The sequence below is a fragment of the Cenococcum geophilum genome (genome assembly GCF_001692895.1).
Source record: "Cenococcum geophilum 1.58 unplaced genomic scaffold K441scaffold_46, whole genome shotgun sequence".
In the NCBI taxonomy this organism is placed as follows: Eukaryota; Fungi; Ascomycota; class Dothideomycetes; order Gloniales; family Gloniaceae; genus Cenococcum; species Cenococcum geophilum.
The window spans coordinates 1,166,182-1,188,123 of NW_027137604.1; the positions used below are offsets into that span (position 1 = coordinate 1,166,182).

A 21,942-nucleotide genomic window follows, 5' to 3' on the forward strand; every position below is an offset into this window, starting at 1 on the left:
CCTTGACACGCAGTTAACCTATTTAATAACTTTAAAAGCTAACTATATATTCCTTGACATGCAATTAAGGTAAAGTTATATGCCAATTACGCAATCTTATATAATCTTACATAGTCTTATTACTTAGAGGCTCTACATAAGGCTCTGCACAAGGCTCTACACGAAGCTCTACACGAAGCTCTACACGAAGCTCTACGTACAGAGGCTCTGCACAAGGCTCTGCGCGAAGCTCTGCGTACGGAGGCTCTGCACGAAGCTCTACGTAGAGGCTCTGCACGAAGCTCTGCGCGAGGCTCTGCATACGGAGGCTCTGCATGAAGCTCTACGTAGAGGCTCTGCACGAGGCTCTGCGCGAGGCTCTGCGTACGGAGGCTCTGCACAAAGCTCTACGTAGAGGCTCTGCACAAAGCTCTACGTAGAGGCTCTGCACAAAGCTCTACGTAGAGGCTCTGCACGAGGCTCTACGCGAGGCTCTGCGTACGGAGGCTCTGCACGAAGCTCTGCACGAGGCTCTACACGAGGCTCTACGCGAAGCTCTGCGTACGGAGGCTCTACACGAAGCTCTGCACGAGGCTCTGCGCGAAGCTCTACATACGGAGGCTCTACACGAAGCTCTACACAAAGCTCTATACGAAGCTCTACGTACAGAGGCTCTGCACAAGGCTCTGCGCGAAGCTCTACGTACGGAGGCTCTACACAAAGCTCTGCATCGGGTCCCCGCTATATTCCCAATAGCGTCTACACGTGTCTCTGCCTATATAGCCGCCTTATTTTTTACCCTTCCTTCCCTCCTTACATCCTCCCTACCTAGGGAGGCACTAGAACGGCAGCCAGCAGAGGACCGTTGCTAGAACTAGATAACTATCGCTAGAACCAAACAACCGTCGCCAGAACTAGACAATCGTCGTTAGAGCTAGACGACTATCGCCAGAGCCAGACAACTGTCGCTAGAACCAGACGACCGTCGCTAGAACCAGACGACCGTTACCAGAACCAGACGACCGTCGCCAGAGCCAGACGACCGTCTCCAGAGTCAGACGACTGTCGCCAAAACCAGACAACCGTCGCCAGAGCCAGACAACCGTCGCCAGAACCAGACGACCGTCGCCAGAACCAGACGACCGTCGCTAGAACTAGACGACCGTCGCCAGAACCAGATAACCGTTACCAGAGCCAGACGACCGTTACCAGAGCCAGACGACCGTTACCAGAACTAGACAACCGTCGCTAAAACCAGACAACCGTCGCCAGAACCAGACAATAACGACTAGCTAGTAAACACTATAAACGATTTAATTAATTAATCGAATTAAGGTAGCACAGACAGGTAGGTATAAATAGGGAAATACTAATAGGTAGGCAGATGCAGACAGGTAGGTAAATACAGACAGGTAAGCAGATGTAAATAGGTAAGCAGATGCAGACAGGTAGGTAGATGCTGACGGGTAGGTAGATATAGATAGGTAGGCAGATATAAATAGGTAGGCGATGTAGACAGGTAGGCGATGCAGATAGGTAGGCAATGCAGATAGGTAGGCAATGTAGGTAGGTAGGCAATGCAGACAGGTAGGTAATATAGACAGGTAGGCAATACAGATAGGTAGGCAATGCAGATAGGTAGGCAATGCAGGCAGGTAGGTAAATAGGCAGGTAGGTAAGTTAATAGGTAGATAGGTAGAAGAGAACCATCGCTATATTATATTAAATTATCTAAAATAATATTATTTATTTTGCTAGCCTTATAAATAGCTTTAAAATAGCTTTTATTTATTTAAAATATGCTATTAGTATAAAAGAGGTAAATATAATTATGGTTGCCAAATGCGCAGATTACTAGCAGGTTGCGCGCAGGCTGCGCGTAGGCTGCGTGTCAAAAAAACACGACATAGGCTAGTCGGTCGAGTTGCCAAATGACCTTAACTGCGCGCCAATTGCGTCAACCACCAACTATTGAGCCATTGAAAGGGTACCATATTTTGCCGATGTAGGCTGAGCATTAATACTATAAAGTCCCTTCGCATCGCCTATGTAGATTTAATAGTGGTAGCGAGTAGCGTAAGTACTAATAGTGTTAAGCGGTTCTTTCTTACCCCTATTTAGCTTTATAGTAGTAGGGCGTATTCCTTAGCCGTATCTGTTATATAGTCCGCTATTACCCTTTCTAAGATCTTATTAAGGGTATTCTCTAAGGTAATAGGGCGGTAGCTTCCTAGGAGTAAGTAGTCTGCTTTACCTTCTTTACGTAGAATAAACGTTGTTATAGCTCTTCTAAGTCTTGGGTAGTAGCCTATTATAAAGTATACTCTAGCTATATCCGTAAGCTAAGGTGCTATTAGTGGTCCGTAGGTCTTTAGGGCTTTATTTAGGATCCTATCTGGTCCTAGTGCTATATTATTTAAAAGGCGGCTAATAGTTCTAGCTATTTCTTCGGTTATTATATTACTGTTAACCCTTAGGCGAGTTACTAGTGCTTTACCCGTAATATTACTAAGGTCTACTAAAGCTGGTTAAGGGAAAAATCTTTCTATAAGGATCTTTGCCTTCTTATTATTGTTGCTTATAGCCAGTAATTTACCTAGTCTTTGCAGGGGCGGAAGGTGTAGGTCTTCTACTAAACGTCCCGCCTTTTTCTTTACCTATTTTATTATCCTCTAAAGACCTTTATTATAGGGGAGGCTTGGGTTAGTAATATGCTTATTTATAAACCGTCTCCAGCTATTCCTTACTTCTTTTTTTAGGGTATTCTTTAGCTGGTTTCTTATGTCTTTATATTATCTCTCGTCTTTAGGATTATAGCTACTTATATATTTTCTTCTTACTTATTATTAGCTAGTAATAAGAATTGCGCATTATGCGGACCATGCGTATTGCGTATAGGGGCCCGGTTTTAAGACCGGGTAGTGCTCTTCTAGCCTATTTTTAATTACTGCCTAGATCCTTTCTAGTCTTCGGTTAATTTCCTTAGGGGTAGCTAATAAGCCTCGCTTGTTTAGTATTAGGTGGATTTCTTCTAGGTCTTAAAGTTATTGTTTAACTGTGTTAAGGAAGCTATCTGTCTTAAGCTTTCTTATTACATATCTTTTGCTATTTAGTTACGCCTTAATATCCAGATCTAGCTGTATTTGGATAGGGATATGGTCTAAGGCAAGTGCCTATTCTTCTTTAGGTTTATACCTTTTAAGTCTCTAGTATAGGCCTTCGTCTATAAATGTAAGGTTAATTATGCTTTTAGTGGTGCCTTATTACTATATAATTGCTCTTAGGGGGGTGGCCAGCTTAAGGCCCCCGGTGTTTATAGCTCTTAGTAGGCACTCTACTTATTATTTAGCAGCAATATAGATACCCCCCTACTATAGGTAGTGGAGGTTTATGTCTCCTAATAGGATAAACTCTGTGCCTTTAGTTTCTAGTAAGCTTATTACTAATATAATATTCTCTGTTTATAGGACCCCTTTAACCCTAGAGTTATACACATTAATAATCTATACCGGTCCCCTATATGTCTAGATTGTTATTACTATAATATTTAGGTTAACTGCCTGCTATAACTACGAGGATAGGCTAATAGCCTTGCTAATTATAAAGTATACGTATATAGCTGCTTTTAGTTTATATAGGAGCTAGAATCCTTAGGGGTAGTATATTAATTATATATAGGCATTATAATACAGCTCTTATATAGCAAGGATATAGTATTTCTTTAGGTCTAGGCTGTCTAGTAAGGGCCTTACGAGACAGTAGTTTGTATTACCGCAGTTATACTATATAATAGATAGGTAGCGGACCCCTAGCGAGGGTCCTTCGCCTCTCCTTTATTCCTTGCTTCTTCTATTTTTACTTTCTTTAAGATATTTAGAACTTCTGTCTCTTATATCTACACCTTAGTTACTACTTATTTTGTATAGAGCTTTCTATTCCCGTATCTTGTGTTCCTACTAGCGCTTCTATATTTAAATCTGTTATTATCTTTAGTTCTTCCCCTATTTTTACTAGTTAGCTATATACCCTTTAAGAGTTAGCTACGAATGTTATATTTGCTGCGTTAAGTCTAATTCTTAATTATCCTAGTTTTAAGCTTGCTGTAGCTGTCTATAAGGGTCTTCCTATAAGGTATCCTCTCCCTTATATTCCCTGTAACCCTTATATCCCTATATGGTCTAGTAATATCGCGCGGCGTCGCTTCTAGCCTGTTAAGGCTTAGGATAGCTAGCCTAGCCCCCTAGTATTAAAGGTAGGAAACGCTAGAAAGGCACCTGCGCCCCCCTAGCTTATCGCCTATTGTTTCTATTCGTATAACCTAGCATGTAGTTATTCCCGTAGCTGTTAAGCCCTTACCTTCCATCTTTTGTATTTAATGCAGTCTTCTCTCTTCTACGCCTTATATATGCTTTGGTGGCAGTTTACACATTTTATTTAGTTTTAATTTAAGCAATATCTTATATTGTAGGGGCCTGTATAGTGGCCGCAGCACACCTATACTACGCATGTGGATTAGGTATATCCCTATTATATGCAGCAATAGCATTATTTTAGGCGGAGTCTGTAGTTATAGAGCCTTATATTGTATATAAGGCCATTTATAATAATACCTTTTTGGATAAGGAGTTTTTGCATTTCTAGTGTATATATACTAATAATAAGGGAGCCATGTGTTTAACTAGCGCCTCCCTAGCAAGTCTCTGGCGACCCTTATATTCTTTTATTATTCTTATTATATACTTAATTTATATTTTCCTATTATAGCCATTAAATTCGGGTAATCTCAAGTCCTAGTATAAGGCGTTCCGTTTGTTTTACTATTTTATATATAGTTACTATATTATCCACCTGGCGTCCCTTTTCTACCCTAAGGCTTAGGGGAACCGCTAAGACTTTAACTAGGTAATCTTCGCGGAGTACTTTTATGCCAATACGTTCTTCTAGCCTGTCCCCTACCCTTACGGCTTATTCCTTTGCCTATTAGTCCCTTAGGGTGACTCTAATATCTCTACTCCTAAGGTGTTAGACTGTAATAGCGTTGTGGACCTTTTTATAAATCTTTATAAGGACTTCTGTTTCTAATTATCCCCTAAGCCCCTCTACTTTTTCTATATTTAGTTATATTATAATTATATACCCAGATATTGTCTTTAGGGGGGTAGGTTCCCTATATTATAAAAGCATAGCTATGGCGGCCTAGGTACGGTTCGCCGGTAAGAAAGGGTTTTATTTATTTTTAATTTTACTTAGCTATTAGAGGGTTTAATTAATGGTTTGCTAGAGGGGCGCCTAAGGTTCGCTAGACTAACGAAGCCATTCTACTAGCTATATTAGTTCGTTATAGCTAACGGTTGCTCCCCCACAACTACGGATACTAGACGCGTCCAATAGGCTTTATATTTTGTCAGATGCCTTCTTAATAGAGGTCTTTCCGCTTTATAGTGTGGTATTCGCCCGTTCTTATTATAGAGGGCCATTACTAGGCGTGGTTCTGGTGGACGCGCGCAAGTGTAAACCACCGTCGTTTAACGTGTGCCTCCCCTACAATGCGTGCATCTTAGGGGGATTCTCTAGGTGTTTTTTTCAGGGTTCTTTTAGTTGGTTTTGGTCTTTTTTGGGCCGGGTGCAGCAAGAGCTCCAGTTTTGTCACTTGTATCTTAACTTATATATTATACAGTTAAAATTATATCCTTTTCCTACTAAATAGTTATAATAGAAGGTATTAGCTTAGCCCTTAAGTATAACGGAATAGGTATTATAGTATTAATTAGACTCTATTCCTACTTTCTAGTAACAGTTATAAAAGATATATAGTTTTGAATTAAGGACATTATATAGTTCCCTCCTAAACTTCTTCTCCTAATCTAAATAGAGCTTCGTAAGCTCTATAAGCAATTTTAAACTACCTCTAATTTAAGATTAAAATAGAGGAGGTAGGAGTTACATTATAGGCTATAGTAGGGACGTAGGTCTAATCGGTAGAGTTTAAAGGTTATTAAACTATGGAGTAATAGAATTCTATACCTACTCTTATTAGGGTATAGTATCTGACGTTAAAGCTATAGGTTAAATTAGATACAGAGAAGTTAAGGGCAGAGGTAGATTTATCTCTAGAGGTATATTACTTAAATTTTATTATAAGTTAAGCTTCCTTATAGTGCGTAGTTGGTGCTTAATCTCTTATAGAGTTTATTTATGCTCTTCTTTTACATTAATAATATACTTCTAAATATTATTTCTAATAACTTCCCTATTTATAGAGACAAATACTTTATACTCCTAAAGGAAGTTATAGAAGTTTTATATAATATCTTTATTTATAGAAACCTATATTTCCTTTATCTATTTAATAAAGTCCTCCTTTATATAGTACTATAGCATAGTATTATTATATTCGCTATCTTTATAGTATATATTGGGAATAAGGTAAGCGGTCGTTATATAACGCCGCGGCACTAGCGTAGCGAGGAGTCTTAAGCTCCTCGCCCTTCCTTATTCCAATTAAATAAGCTTTATTAACTAATATCACTGTAACCTACTCGAGTAGTTGTTATTAGTGAGTTACCCTATGTAACTAATACTAATCAGTGGTTGAATATATAGTTAACTATAGAGCAGCTAGGTTTTTAAATAGAAGAGACAGTCTTATATAGGGGCGCTATATACGCTTATATGGAATAGATCCCAGCGATACTATACTACCTTAGATTTACGGAAAACTAGTAATAGAAGTGTCACTAAGTACTAGGAGATACTAAGTTGCGTCTATTATATAGAACAACCGCGTTTACAAAGATTTGGTTAAGTACTTTAGGTCAGAAGTATTACTAAACCTAAGGTCCTAAGTTAACGTCTAAAACGCGTTAAATAACTACCTTAATACCCTCTGTGTACCTTCGCAGATTCTATTATAGCGTTAACCTACCTAAAGAAGTATAAAAAAGACATTAACCTAGAGATATAGAACACCGATATAACTAACCTTAAAGATATTAATTAGCAAGACTTAAACGGATTCCTATTATACCGCATAGCATACTATAAAGATAGTAAGTACAATAATACTATGCTATAGTACTATGTAAGGAAGGACTTTATTAAATAGATAAAGGGAATATAGACTCCTATAAAGAAGGATATTATATAAGACTTCCGTAACTTCTTACGGAAGTATAAAGTATTTATACTAATAGACGGGGGTACTATTAGAGACAATATTTAGGAGTAGGTTATTAACGTAAAAAAAGAGCACGAATAGACTTAATAAGAGATTAAGCACTAACTACGCACTATAAGGAAGCTTAACTTATAATAGAATCTAAGTAATATACCTATAGAGACGAATCTACTTCTGCCTTTAACTCCTCTATATCTAATTTAGCCTATAACCTTAATATTAGATACTATACCCCAATAAGAGCAGGCATAGGATCCTATTACTTCGCAACTTAACGACCTTTAGACTCCACCGATTAGACCTATATCCTTACTACAGCCTATAATATAACTCTTACCTCCTTTATCTTAATCTTAAATTAAAGGTAGTTTAAAATTACTTATAGAGCTTATAAAGCTCTATTTAAATTAAAAGAAGAAGTTTAGTGGGGAATTATATAATATTCTTAATTTAAAACTATATATCTTCTATAACTATTACTAAAAGGTAGAAATAAAGTCTAATTAATACTATAACGCCTATTCCGTTATGCTTAAGGGCTAAGCTAGTACCTTCTATTATAATTATTTAGTAGGAAAAGAATATAATTTTAACCGTATAATATATAAGTTAAGATACTATTTTAAAATAGAAGAGAATAAGTAGTAGTATATATTAGAATAGAGAGAAACTACTTTTTTAAGGATTATTGCTATAAACCTAGGTATCCCCTGGCTTAATTATCTTTAAAAACTTTTTAATTAACTTTAGATAATTTAGCGCGGTTTATCTAAATTATATTAAGAGGATTTTAGCCTATATAATTAAGTTATTAGCGTATACTAAGGTGTTAAAGAATATAACCTTACTTTTTTTAATCCTATAAATACTTATAAAGAAGTATATACTTAATTAAGATCTTTTATTAGTACCGCTCTACGCTTTTAAAAAGTATAATAATTTAACGCCTAATTTTAACTTACTTTAATTAACCCGCCTAACTAATATAATTATAACTAGACTAATTAAATATATAGTAGCCGTAGTAGGTAATACGGTAGAGGGTATAATTAATAACTATAAGGTAAAGGTAGAGGTCCTTATAGAGGTTTATTTTAAAGTAATTACTAAAAAAAGTACTATATTTATAAGAAACTAAATTACTAGTTAACTAGGCATTCTCTTAATAAATAAAAGGAGGTATATAATAAGTTTNNCTANAGTATAANAAANNTTNGAAATTATAANGNTANTATAGCNTACTTTTAAAGCTTCCTAGTTTAATATAAAGGCGTAAAAGATCTTAAGGGTAAGGTTAATAAGGCCGAATAGCTTCTTATAGATATAGAAATTAAGGACTACTTACCGAACTAATACTTTACTAAGTATAGTAAGGTAGATAGCATATAAACCGTTACTATTTTTAATAACTAATTTACGCTCCACTCTATTATAAAGTTAGATATCTTTAATAAGCTATAGGAGAGTTTTACGTTCTCCTTTAATAATAAATACTTAGTAAACGTCTTCTATAGTATTATACTAGACACTAGAGCCGCAGGAGTATTTATAATAAGAAAACCTTAAGTTTAAGCCCTTTAGCAGCTTAATAGCTCTATTTAGATTAACTATTTAATAGTAGGCCAATATACAATTTGTTTTAGTAAGGGTACTATAATCTCTTTTAGCATAATTAGGGTCTAAACCCCCTTAGGGTATATTAATTTCTATATTATTCCCATAAATACCCCGTTTCTATTTTATATTAAAGATATAGATAAATTAGGTATTAAGCTTAATAACCTTAAGAATATACTCGTTTAGGGAGATAATTAGGTACCTATTATGCGCAAGTAGGGTTACCCCTAGTTGCTCCTTTATTAACTAGAAAAGAGTATTACTTAAAGCTACTTAACTAAGTTAAAGTTACGTTAACTACACTATTGCTTTATCTACCTATTTATTTACTAACTACTTAGGGTCCTTTAGTAAGTAGGCCATAAAGTTAAGGTTAAGGCAATTAAGTATTTTATAAAGTACTACTATTACTACTAAATAAACTAGAAGTCTTCTAGCTAATTTAAGTTTAGCCTTAAAGATAACTATAACTTTAACTTTTATATTATTATTAACGTTATATATCTTAGCGGCAAGCTAGTACTCTAAATTATTAACTTCTTAACCTCCTTTTAAGCCGCATAATTTTTAAAGGATATATTAGCTAGGAATATATAGGATACCCTTTAATTATGCTAGATTAATATCTACCTAGGACCCCCTAACTAAATTGTCTATAATATAAAAAAGAGCTTCTTATCTATAGAGTTTTAATAATAGATAAAGGCAATAGTAATCGAGGTTAAGGAAGTCCCTATTAAGGCATATAATAGTATTAAAAAAGTAGAGTAATATTACGCGCCATTATACCGTATATATAAAATTATTTTTTTTAAAACTAGAGGACGCTAGCGAAGAACTTACCTTATAAATAGCTGTTAAAGCTATTAATAATTCCGCTGACCTAGATGGACTTATACCTATATTACTAGTCTTTAGCGCCTACCCTTAAATAACTAATAATTCTCTATTATCTCCCTCTATTATATAATAAGCTAAGGCTATTTATAAGGCAACTAAGGAGATATAATATCTCTACGCTATACGCTAGGTTAATAACGTACTAGGAATAAGAAATAGCCTAAATACCTTAACTACGCTTAATCTACTACTCTAGTCTAAGGTACGCATATAGCATAAAAAGGGAGGATAGTTAGGCCTATATTAACTTATTGCAATAGATAGTTAAACTTATACTATTTAGATACCTTATAGACCTACTTAATTCCGTTTAACTATTATTAAGCCTTACTATAAAGATAATAGTTTTAAGCCTTTATAGGATGCTATAGAAAATGCCCTAGAGGAGAGCTATAATTAATATACTCTAAAAGGCGACTATAATTTTAATATAATTGCAGTAGATCCACGTGGGGCCCATCAATGCGCCGCTCGCGACTCCTATACACGGCCACCGTCCGACCAGCGATGCTATATGGCGCTCAAGTATGGGGAGTGCGGGACAACGGCGGAACGCCGGCGAAAAGCCTGCTTAAACCGCTATAGAAGGTCCAGAATAAGTGTCTCCGCAGGATCACAGGGGCATACCGGCGAACACCAATAGCCGCAATGGAGAAGGAAGCGGCCATTCCCCTAATCCAGCTCCATATTGAAACGACAGCCCTTTAAAGAGCCGCCAAGACAGCTCCTAATAAGGTAGAAAAGGAATCAGCAGAGGTACTTAATGGTATCTAGAAAACACTAATAAAACGCCGGCGAAATGTAAGACGGCTAATAGTACCATTAGAAGCGCTTAGAGACCGTGTAAAGGACTATAAGAATAAAATATAGGGCTTCCTCGCACACTAGAAGGATCGCGTAGAGCAGGAAGCTGCAATGAACCCCCCTAGGCGTAGCCGGCGGAACGCTGGCAGAGCGTAGACGGAGCGCCGCCATCGCACAGGAGGTCACTAGCACCGCTGGCGGGCAACCACCCTCATCGCGAAATGGGTAGACTTGGAATGGCGCCGACGGTAGTAGATAAAGGCCAAAGACCGCACAGAAACAACGTGGAGGACCCCATGGGGGAAACCCACAATCCCATTATATAAAGACTTAATAAAGGCAGAGGCTATAGCACTATTTCTTCTCCGTATAGAGGTAATAGGGCTTAATGCATAGCTTGCATCTATTGGAGTACTAGAGATTCTCCTATGGTGCGAATATAGCTGGATAAGGCAAACAGTTCACTATATACTGTTCTAATGCCCACGCTACCAAAAAGCGGACTTTATAGAAGAATGCGCTTCCGAACGCCTTTAAGAAGTCTTAAACAATAAAAGAAGCGCCTAAGCAGCTGCAAAATGGCTAATACAATTAGGTGCCTTAACCCAGTTCCGAGCTATAAAGGTAATAGATGCAGAGGATATAAGTAGATACCAGCCCTTCTAAAGATTAGAGGACTGGTAAAAGGACTAGTAAAAGGAATAATGGCAAAAGGATAAGGGAAGAAGGGGTAGAGTGAGATTGTCCGCGAAGCGCGGCTAGTAAGCTTAATATGCAGACTTGTAGACAGGAAGAAGGTGAGCCGCCGGCGCTCCGATGTTGGGACGCTGTCGTCTCTCTAGCGTGGCCCGCGATCGGGTTTTTCTCTAAACTAGAGTTTTTCCTATAGAAGGTATTAGCCTGCGTGGACCCACTAGGGGGACCGGGACGGGCGGTAAATTGAATTTATTATTAATTGCAGTAGATATACCGCAACTATAACGCGGTAGAGGTCGCTTAAAGGGATTATAAAATCGCTAATATCTTATTAATTTTAAAGAGCAATTTATTGCCGCTATTAAGAATAGAGTTAAGCTATTAATAGCCTTTATAATAGCTAAGGAGAAGGCTAACTTTAAGCTCGTAAAATAGCTCTAAAAGGAAGATTATATTATAACTCCTAGAGCTCCTTTCTAAGTATTTAATAAGTAAGAGATCGATGGTCTTATTATAAGAGGAGTCTTTAAATTTAAGAAGTATAACCCTATTAAGTTTAATAAAGTTTGTATCTTTAAGTTAAGGATAGTTAATAAAATTAAAAGCAAAGCTACTAACGCCCTATTTAAGAAATTAAGGCTTATTATTTAAGGTTATAACAATAATAGTAAAGAGATAATCCTTATATAATCTCCCACAATTTAATAAGCTAGTTAGCGAGTTATTATTATATTAACTCCCTTCTTAATAAAGAATAGAATAGCGGTTTATTTATAAGATATTACTTAAGCCTATACCCAATTAGAGACACCCCTTTAGCGCTTAATATTAGCATACCTTTTAGAGTAAATTCGCTACTAGTATCCTAAAGATATAATTATAGTTGTGCTTAAGCCATTATATAGAATTGCAGAGGTAGGAATTTACTAATGGGCTACCTACAGTAAGCACTATAAAGAGAAGCTTTTAATAACTACTTCTATATTTAATCCTTACTTCCTTATTATAACTATAGGAACCCTATTTAGAATTATTAGTATATAAACTAATAATATAATTATCTTAGGAGACGACCAATTCTTAGCCCTTAAAGAGGATAAGCTAGTAAAGGTAAATCTTATAGTAAAGCTAAAGGAAAAGCTTAATTTAATAACACCATTACTTTTTAATAGATGTATCCTCTTCCTAAATAAGAATTCTATTGCTTTACGCCAGAAGGGTTAAGATAAGAAGATTAATATTATTAATATTAATTCCCTAAAGCAAGGATATGTGGAGTAACGCGCTTATAGAGCTTATATTACTTCTATCTATTAACTTAAGGCTTTATTTAATCTCTCCATTACTACCTAATACTAGAAACTAACTAAGGATAACGTTCTTACCTTAAATAAACGTCTTTTCTAGTAAATAAACCATCTCGATTAGGGACTACTCTACGTACCTATTAATCTTCCTACCGCTAAGCTCTTTATATTTATTAATAGATTATTCATAAATAATAAGGATTTTAGCTCCTAGTTAGAATATAAGATTATTATTACGGATAAATCTACTAGAGAGAATAACTTTATAATTTATAGCAATTTTATTTATTAGAGCTTAACTAAAAATAAGCGCGTTACTTAAAGCGTCCTAGCGTTAGAGATATACGGAATAGTTGGCGGAGTTAATATAGCAATTATAATTGGAACTACCCTAAAGATAATTATAGATTAACTCAAACTTCCCGCTATCCCTATAATTGTATGCATTAACTTATATTCCCTCTATAAGTGTTTAGTTAAGCTTAGTACTATAAAGGAGAAGCGCCTTATAATTAATATTATAGTACTTTAGCAATCCTATAAGCATTAAGAACTCTTTAAGATTTAATAAATTAATAGCTAAGATAACCTAGTAGATGTAATAATAAAGGCGAACCTAAATAAGGTACTAGAGACGTTTATTAACACAAATATTCTATATATATAAGTTAAAGGTTAGGTTAAAAGGGAGTCCCTAGAAATTTTTTAGTTATATAAGGTCTTAAGATATCTAGGAACTTTAACCGGCGGTTAAAGTTATCTAATTAGTTAGATTCTCTTGCTAAGACTTTTCTAAAGAGGGGGAGTATAATATTCTACAGACCCTAATTCTAACTAGCCAATTAGGATTTTCCATCCCTAGGATAGAAAATCGCTATTAGCTCGCTTATAACTAGCGCCTTAGCGGCCCTAACACGATACCTACCTACAACTCCTAAGTAAGAAAGCACTACATACTAAGAGGCAAATTTTAGGACAGCGAGACTTATATTATAATAGTAATAGTAAGTAAGGAGGATTAATATTTGCTACGCTAGTTAAGCAGTATTTATATATAGGTGGCAACTATAAAAAAAGAGTTGCTAGTATCAGGAATAAGGCAAGCGGTCGTTATATAACGCCGCGGCACTAGCGTGGCGAGGAGTCTTAAGCTCCTCGCCCTTCCTCATTCTAATTAAATAAGCTTCATTAACCAACATCACTGTAACGTACTCGAGTAGCCGTTATTGGTAAGTCACCCTATGTGACCAATAGTATACTATACAGTATAATAGGAATCCGTTTAGGTCCTATTACTTAGCAATTATAGGGTTAATATCTTTATTCTATATCTCTAGGTTAATATCATTCTCATACTTCTTTAGGTAGGCTAACGCCATAGTAAGTATAAAATTGACGGGGTGTCGTACGTCAAAGGTAGGTAGGATTTTTCGGTTTTATAGGATCTCGTAGGTTTGCTATCAAGAGGTAGGCAATTTAAGATATTATTTAACGCGTTTTGGACGTCGTTTAACACGTTTTAGACGTTAACTTAGGACTCTAGGTTTAGTAACACTTCTAACCTAAAGTATAACTAAATCTTCGTAAACGCGATTATTCTATATAATAGACGCAACTTAGTATCTCCTAGTACTCAGTAATACTTCTATTATTAGTTTTCCGTAAGTTTAAGGTAGTACAGTATTGCTAGGATCTATTCTATATAAGCGCATATAGCACCCCTATATAAGACTATCTCTTCTATTCGAAAACCTAGCTGCTCTATAGTTGACTATATATTTAACCACTGATCAGTATTAGTCACACAGGGTGACTTACTAATGCCACTCTTTGGCCTGTGCATTGAGTCTGGCTGTTCTATCTTTTTCCGGTACTGCCTGGCTCCCCTTGCTGTCCGATATTGCCTGGTTCTCTTCTACTATCTCGTCTGTCTAGCTGGCGGTTCTTCCGCAGCTGGTCGTTCTTCTACAGCTGGCGGTTCTTCTATAGTCGTAGTATATTTCTGCGTATCTCCTGTGTATCTCCTGTATATATAGCACTAGACTTCTAATCCAAAGAGCTTGTCGTCGTCCCCACGTAAAATGCCATAAAATATGTGGGAGGGTACGACCTCTCTAAGATGGGAAAGTCACAGTGCTGTCAGTCTGTCGGTCGGTCGGTCGGTCGGTCAGTCAGTCAGTCAGTCATAATCAGTCAGTAAGAAAGAAAGAAAAGAGTGTATTTCCAGTAACTGGTAGAGTCGTAATATCTAGGATAGAGGGAAGAAGGAAGGAAGCCAAAGGCTCTATAAATATAGGAAAATGCCAAGACAGTAGGCGACGTCCAATCTACACCACCACAGTATTATATTCGTCCTATATATACCTAAAGTAATTTAAGGTGCCTAAAGCCAGATATATATATTATAGATAAGCCTTTTTTTTATAGTAGAGCTTATATACCTAATACCGCTTACCTAATTTAGCGTGCTTAATATTATATCCGTACTTCTATATAGGCCCATAATATCTACCCGCCGTTAAATAAGGAATATAGTAGCTAAAAAAACGCTTCTACTTAATTCCTTTATACTCTTCTTATTAAAAATCAGTAGTAGACGCGTTAGTATTACTATCTAAGCTATAATCTAAGGCGCGCTAAAGGTTAGTAGGTGCAGTAGAATTAAAATAAGCTATAGAAAGAATTAAAGTGTTTATTTAGCCATTATCTAACGCATTAGAAGCTATAGTGGTAATAGTTAATAGGTAAATCTAGTATTAAAGTTCTTCTACCTACTAAGATACTACAGTCAAACCCCCTTATAACGATACGACTTATTTAGCCGACCGTATCGTAATACTAAGGGTATCGTTATATTTAGTGGTAATAATATTTTATATCTACACCTATAAAGTCGCAATTAAGTAATTAGCTACACTAAAATACGTTATAATTAATTGCTATTTAGTGTTCTAACTTCGTTAATTTTAGAGTCATCGCTTATGCCTTAATAGAGTTATAATTATATCTCTATGATAGTCTTCCTACTATTCCTTATAAAGATAAAGCTTTTATAAGGCGTTAAGCGCCTTATTGGGCTTGGTTTAAGGTTACTTAATAACTTCTTTATTTGTCTCTGCATCGCAATTAGGCCCTGCGTAGAGCTCTACTATATACTTAATAAGATCCTTTATTAAGTCCTTTACTTCCTCACCCAGTAGCTTAATAAAATCCTAAATATTTATTATAGTACGGATTCTTTCTGCTACCTATAGCTCTTCTGCCATTATCTATAGCTTACTAATAATAGGAGGATCTATATAACCCTAGGGATAAGGCCGTAGGCCTATACAAAAACTAAATAGTATAGATTTAATAAAGTAGTTCTTAATTATCTGTGGTATAATTTTCTGCTAAGCTATAATTACCTATTAAATTGCCTATAGGATATATATCTGCTTAATTAAATCTTAGTTTTTAAGTAACTGCTCTACTATAAACCGTATCTAATATCTTTAGTAGAAGAGCTTAAAGTTTATAATTATCCCTTAGTTAAGAGGCTGGTATATAGAGGTGTAATTTAGGGGAAGGAACTTAACGCGCGTATTCTTAAGAAAGCCGTTTTTAGAGGTTATTTAAATAGCTGCTTTATAGGCGCTAAAGCCGTTAATTAGGAGGAGCACCTTCCTACTAGATATCCTTTTGTTAAACTAGGTAAGCCAATTAAGTATAATAATCGTTGTTATCTAGGCCTTCTTATTATACCTCTAGATAATATCTAATAAGGCTATATTAACTTTATTGGCCGTAAAGTAATATAGCCGTTATACTGAGCTAATTATAAGAAGAGGAAGCTTTTTAGAGCCATCTATATTTAAGCAATTGCCTAAAGATATTTATGCCCCCCACCCCCCCATTCTTACTTAAGCCTTTATAGCCAATATAGTATCTAGTATAGCCTTCTAAAATAGCCCTATCTTATCTATATTAAAAATATCCTTTAGTAAATAAGGTGCAATAATTACTTAAAGCTCTATTATATGATCCTCTGCTCCCTCTATATTAACTAAGGCAGCCTTACCGTACTGCTTTTTCTTATAAATATTGTTATAAGATTTAAAGCCTTCTAACCAGCCAGTAGACCACTTTAGCTTTACTATCTTAGCTAATATAGGTATCCATTACTATAACTAAGCGGCGGCGATATATATAAGCTCGCTAGAAATAGAAATGCGAGAGTTCTATAGGCGTTAGTGCCACTTAAAGAGAGCTTCTTCCAAAAGAGGTTATTTAGCGTCCCTCTTACGCTCTCGCCTGCCTTACCTACGTAGCAATTTAGCTATATTAAAGTGCTTAAACTTATTACTAAGTATTTCTAATATTAAGGATTAATTAATTCTATAATAAAAAAAGTTAGTAGCCTATTAAGCGAGCTAGTTTTATAACAGGTGGGGGTAACTTTAGTAGTAGGCGCGTATTTTTTAACGTTTAAAGTCAGAAAACCTATAACGGCGCTGCCTTTTAGAATTTTAATGTCTTACCATAATAAATAAGGTAGAATTAAGTACAGAGAGTAAGATCTAATAGTTATTTTAATAGATTTAAATCGTTGTGTGGTGGTTATTAATGGCTAAATATGCGGTAAGCAAGCGTTAAATCCAACGAATCAAAATCTGCTTATACCGATATCGGTGAGACACCTTAACGATATCACTAAAAGCCAGAATATCGTAATATTACACCAAAAAAGTATTAATTGAGGGTGTAGATCGTAATATAGAAGATATCGTTATAAGGGGGTTTAACTATAGCGGTAATATAACGGTGTAAACATCGGGTAATACTTAGGTAAACTTTTTTTAGTAAGGGAGACTAAAAAAATAAGATTTAGAGTATTATCCTAGGAATATATTTCTATAATATCAAAAGTTTTAATATTTATTAACCGATTTAATTTAATTGGGGCTTCCAAATTAATTGAATTAAAAAGCCAGCGATCCCTTAATCGGTTGAATTGAGTGCTAAGATTTAATCGATTTAATTCGATATTGAAATCTCGTTGATTGACTTGCAACCCTAACTGAACCCCCGCTGTTTCTTAACGTGTCGCACGGTGTAGGTCAACAACTGACCGTGGGCAGGTCGATATATCACGGCTTCCTCAACCTACCGCAAAATGGTAATCCGGGACGACGGCAAGGGGAAGTTCTCCTGCACCACGCTCGAGAACACGGCTGGCACTGAGAAACGTTCTGCTCAAGCCAGCCGGAACCGCCAATAGACTGGTGCGCGTTAGCGACTTTGCCGTTTCGTAGGTCGAGCGGCTCGAGACTATCGAGAGCTTGCCTGGCGGAAAGTGGACGATGGAGACGGTCAGCTCTGAGGTAGACATTAAGGACGCTAAAGAGCGGCTTGCTGAGGGCGATGTGTTCGCCGTGTACAAGCTGATCGAGACCGAGTTCGTTACTGGTGTTTATGGTGGAGGCGGATGGTCCGTTGGATAATGAGTTGCTTGGACTGCCGCCGAGGACGCTTGACGAGGTTGTTAAGGAAAGCTTAGAGTCTTCCAACCAGTAATCATTTCCTTTATAACCTAAGCCAACCTAGTTACTTGATGCTCAGTGGAAATGGTTAAGCTGTCTGGTTTCGTTCCGGCAGCGACTAGACGCAGACGAATATTTAAAACAAAGTGATAAGAAAGTAGACATAGCTCCTGAAATGAAGAACTTGTTGATTTGAGGATTGAACACCTAGGAAGTACATAGGAAGGATGAATGTCGACACCAGTAATCTCAGTGACACCCTCAAGATGAGCGGACAGAGTTGCTTTACTCCATCTTCCATCCCTCTTAAGACCAGGGCCAAAGCCCACCCTTTCAATGCCCCGTATTCCTTCTGTCCTTTAACCCCATGAAGGCAGCGCCAATGCTATTATCTCGACAAGAAAGCGAGCCATCCCATCCATCAAGCTGGAAACAAACACATGAAGCACACGGGGCCCACCATTCCAGCCCCGATTATGGTATACATACGTAAAAATGACCATCGACTCTTCGCGAAGGAATAAATTAAAAGCCGTTGCACATCGTGAAAGCCCCAATCTACCGTCTCGTTTTCCGGTTTGAATCGCCTTTTCCCCCCCTTAATATCTTTCACCCGCACACGCGTACGCCTTACCGTAATGTTGCAAAAGCGTAAGTACGTTTGTTACTCGTACAATCCCAAGGAAGACAGGTACTTCAGCGCCCGGCTCCGCCCCAGACGGCGCTCAACCAGCCGCCCTTCTCTCGTGCGGCCATTCCCGCCCAATCTTCCCAGCTATTCCCAGCGACGAAGGCGGCTACGTCGTCGCCTCCGAAGCGTGTTTCTAGGCTGTTGAGCCACATTTCTTTAGTTGCAGGCGACCAAGCTGCCGTTGTGGTCGGTTGCTGGGGTGGGTGTTGTGGCTGGAGCTGCTGTTGTAGCGATAGCGAAGCTTGGCGTGCTTGGTCGGTTGAGCCTGGGAATGCTTGGGCCAGTCCCGGATTAGTGGGCGGGGATCCGTATTGATGCTGCCCGGGTGTACCCTGATTGAAGCCTCCCTGCTCGTGTTGCGCCATCGCGGAAGACTGGGTCGGGGAAAGGAGCTGGTGCCTCTGCGGGCTCTGCCCCCTAACCTGGAAATAGTTTGCATGAGGATGAACTCCTAGAGTTTGCATTGTGCCGTTAGACAGGATCGGCGTACCATTGCCGCTCTCAGCTCGTTGGCTAGCCGCTGCGGCAACCGAATTGATGGCATTCCAACGTTCTTGCCGCACCGACGCGCTGTCGGGTGTTCCCTCTGTGATGTCCATTCCTTCACTCATGACAGCTGCACTGCCAGCGTCACTGCCTTCATCAAGTCCCTGGCCAAGTCGTGAAGCAGCCGTGTCAGCATCAGCATCGGGCATATCGAGATCTTCGGCTTCCAGACTACCGAATTCCTTCAGAATCTTCTCCAGCAGCTTATACTCCTCCAGTCCACCACCAGCTCCACCTTCTCTTAGACTCAAATGCCGATACGACTCGGGCGAATTACCACTCTCCGAAGAAGCCTCGAGCGAGCGTGTATTACGGTAGAAGTCTTTCTTCATACGGATAAAATAAAGGTGCACTCGTCGGATTGTTTTAAACCAACCGTCGGCCATCTGAAGGCGCTTGCGCATCTGACCGACAATCTCGAGAGCTTTGCGTGCTGCATCAACACCACTGCGGTCTGCAGACGGGGCGTGGGATCCATTGGAGTGAGACTGCCTTTTGCACATGTAGCCATCCGGGTCCATCCACGGGAAATTAATAGCATAAACGCCTGATGCACGTTAGTGCTGTCTTAGAAGAGTACTAGAAAGCCAATAATTTCGGGAGTACATACCGACAAAAGCAACGGTATAAGTAGCAAACCCCACGATGGGCGTTTCCACGAGGACTTGCCATTCCTCACAAGTTCGGAGAAGGTCAATGAGGTCACCCGCAGCTTTGAAACACTCCCGGGCACTTTCGTCCCAGAAGCCATGGGGTATCTGATATTCATCCGATGGAAATAGCGGAGGGTCAAGAGGACCCTGTGGTTTTGAGCACCGCAGTGGAATGAACGGGACATACTCCCGATGAAGCATGATACTACAAAGAAGGTGAACAGTATGCATCAAGGTGTAGGGAGTTGAGGTTCTGGATGTAATATGCGCCGAGGTGTTTGCAGCTGTGAGTGTCAGATCGCGAGGAAGCGACTCCTTGAATGCGCTAAGCTGTCGCCGTAAAGCGAAGAAAGTTGATCCCCGGTCCCACGGAGGGTATTGTTCTCGCCTGAACATCTCTTAGCTCTAATTGGGTCGACATTGAGCGTTCGTTTTAACATACCTTCGTCCTCCTGCACAGGACCACTTGACAATGCTCCCGTAGAGGTCTAATGCCTTGATGAAGCGCGTGAGAACACCCTCGTCAGCACCAATTTCCCATCGTCCATTTTTTTCGTCGTTTCTCATTCTTTCATCACTATGATTGGCATAAGAACCGCCTGCGTGATCTCCATTCTCGTGACTCCGCTCTCGATCCCCACTTCTTGTCCCAAGCATGACCGAAGCTTGCCGTTGGCTCTGCACCTCCGCTCTGCCTGCTACTTCATCGAGTTCCTCTCCCAACATGAGAGTCCTGACCTTTTCTCCAAAGAGAAATGCTCTCTCACTACTCGGGAGCTGTATCCTCAGATCTTTGACATTAAGCATGGAAGGTCTGTATTTTCCGCTGCTGAGATATCTGTCCATGATGAAGCAGCTCCAAAACGTGCGGCGCCGAATTTCTTGCTCGATAAACGCGTCTCCCTTATCAAGCATCGAGCGCGGCCCGCGACGGTCTGGATTGATGCCGAGATGATGAGCTTCTGTGTTCAAGGCGAGTGATCGAGCCAAAGGCATATCGTCTAGCTCTTGCTCGAATTGAAGCCCAAGAACCTGGGCAGATCTGACTGCTACACCGATAGAAATCCAAGCCTTTGCGCCCTGACACATTCCCCATTCGTGCAGGCCAAGCATGAGAAGAGCCTGGGTACGTTCTAGATTAGGAACTCCAAGCCCGTCACCAAATTGACCCGCGAGTCGTGATTTTGCGGCAGCAGCATAGTACTCGGATGCGACTAGTGGATTACTTTGACGGGAAGAAGTTGCGGGGGAATGATGCGCAACCAATGCCGGGTGGTATCGAGCTGTTAGAGCTAGAAATGCTAGAAGCAGTACTGGAGATGCTGGAGGAAGAATTGAGGATGGAGATTGGCCCGTCGTTGTTGAATCCATTGGCAGTGATTGTAAAGCAGATTGGCGGAGTGGTTTGAGAAATGTAGGAGGATGTAAAAAAGGTAAGTCTGTTGAAAAATGCTGTTGGAATATTTCAAACTGCGAATCGTTAGTTGAAGCGCGAGGAATCAATCTGTGTTAAAATCACCAATTCAGTCCAAATCTTCGGAGTCAATAGTGTAGGATCTAAAGCATCGACCAGCGGCCGTGGGCTTTCTTTGGCTGATAATGTATGGTTTGACGTAGGGGCTATGGTTTTCTTTGGACGAGGGCGCCGAGGTGTCTATTCTCGTCAGTAAATGTACCAAACGCGAACATACGAACACAGCTTGATGAAATTGGACGAATTTGTTATTCTCTAATAATGACGCGCTGGTGTGAACTACAAATGCATGAATATCAAAGGTTAAACCCCGCGGTGACAAACAGGCGTGAAAGGGCCAGATTTGATGAAAAGCCTTGGTAAAATCTGCCATAATACCAGTCTCTTCAAAGCAAATGCGTGTCGGACATGTGTATTTGAAAGGTCGCGTGTGACTTACCTCCCCATGTGGTGGTCCATCTGTAGTTGGCTGACCAGACAGCATGCTCTCCCTCTTCGCAACGCCACCACTTCCCCCGGTCGCTGGTGGTGGATAGGTACATTCCCTCCCAGAGGTTTCGCATGCTCTACAAGTAG

The 21,942-nt window shown here is 38.8% G+C and overlaps 1 protein-coding gene across 1 annotated transcript; it reads right to left on the minus strand.

Annotated features, from left to right (window-relative positions):
- Positions 1-18,698: 18,698 nt before the first annotated feature.
- K441DRAFT_578884 (uncharacterized protein) lies at positions 18,699-21,263 on the minus strand (the record flags this gene model as incomplete). The annotated part of the gene is made up of 3 exons (XM_067644309.1): positions 18,699-19,786; positions 19,850-20,280; positions 20,335-21,263. 3 exons carry the CDS (start codon positions 21,261-21,263, stop codon positions 18,699-18,701), a joined length of 2,448 nt encoding a protein of 815 aa, XP_067500178.1.
- Positions 21,264-21,942: the final 679 nt, after the last annotated feature.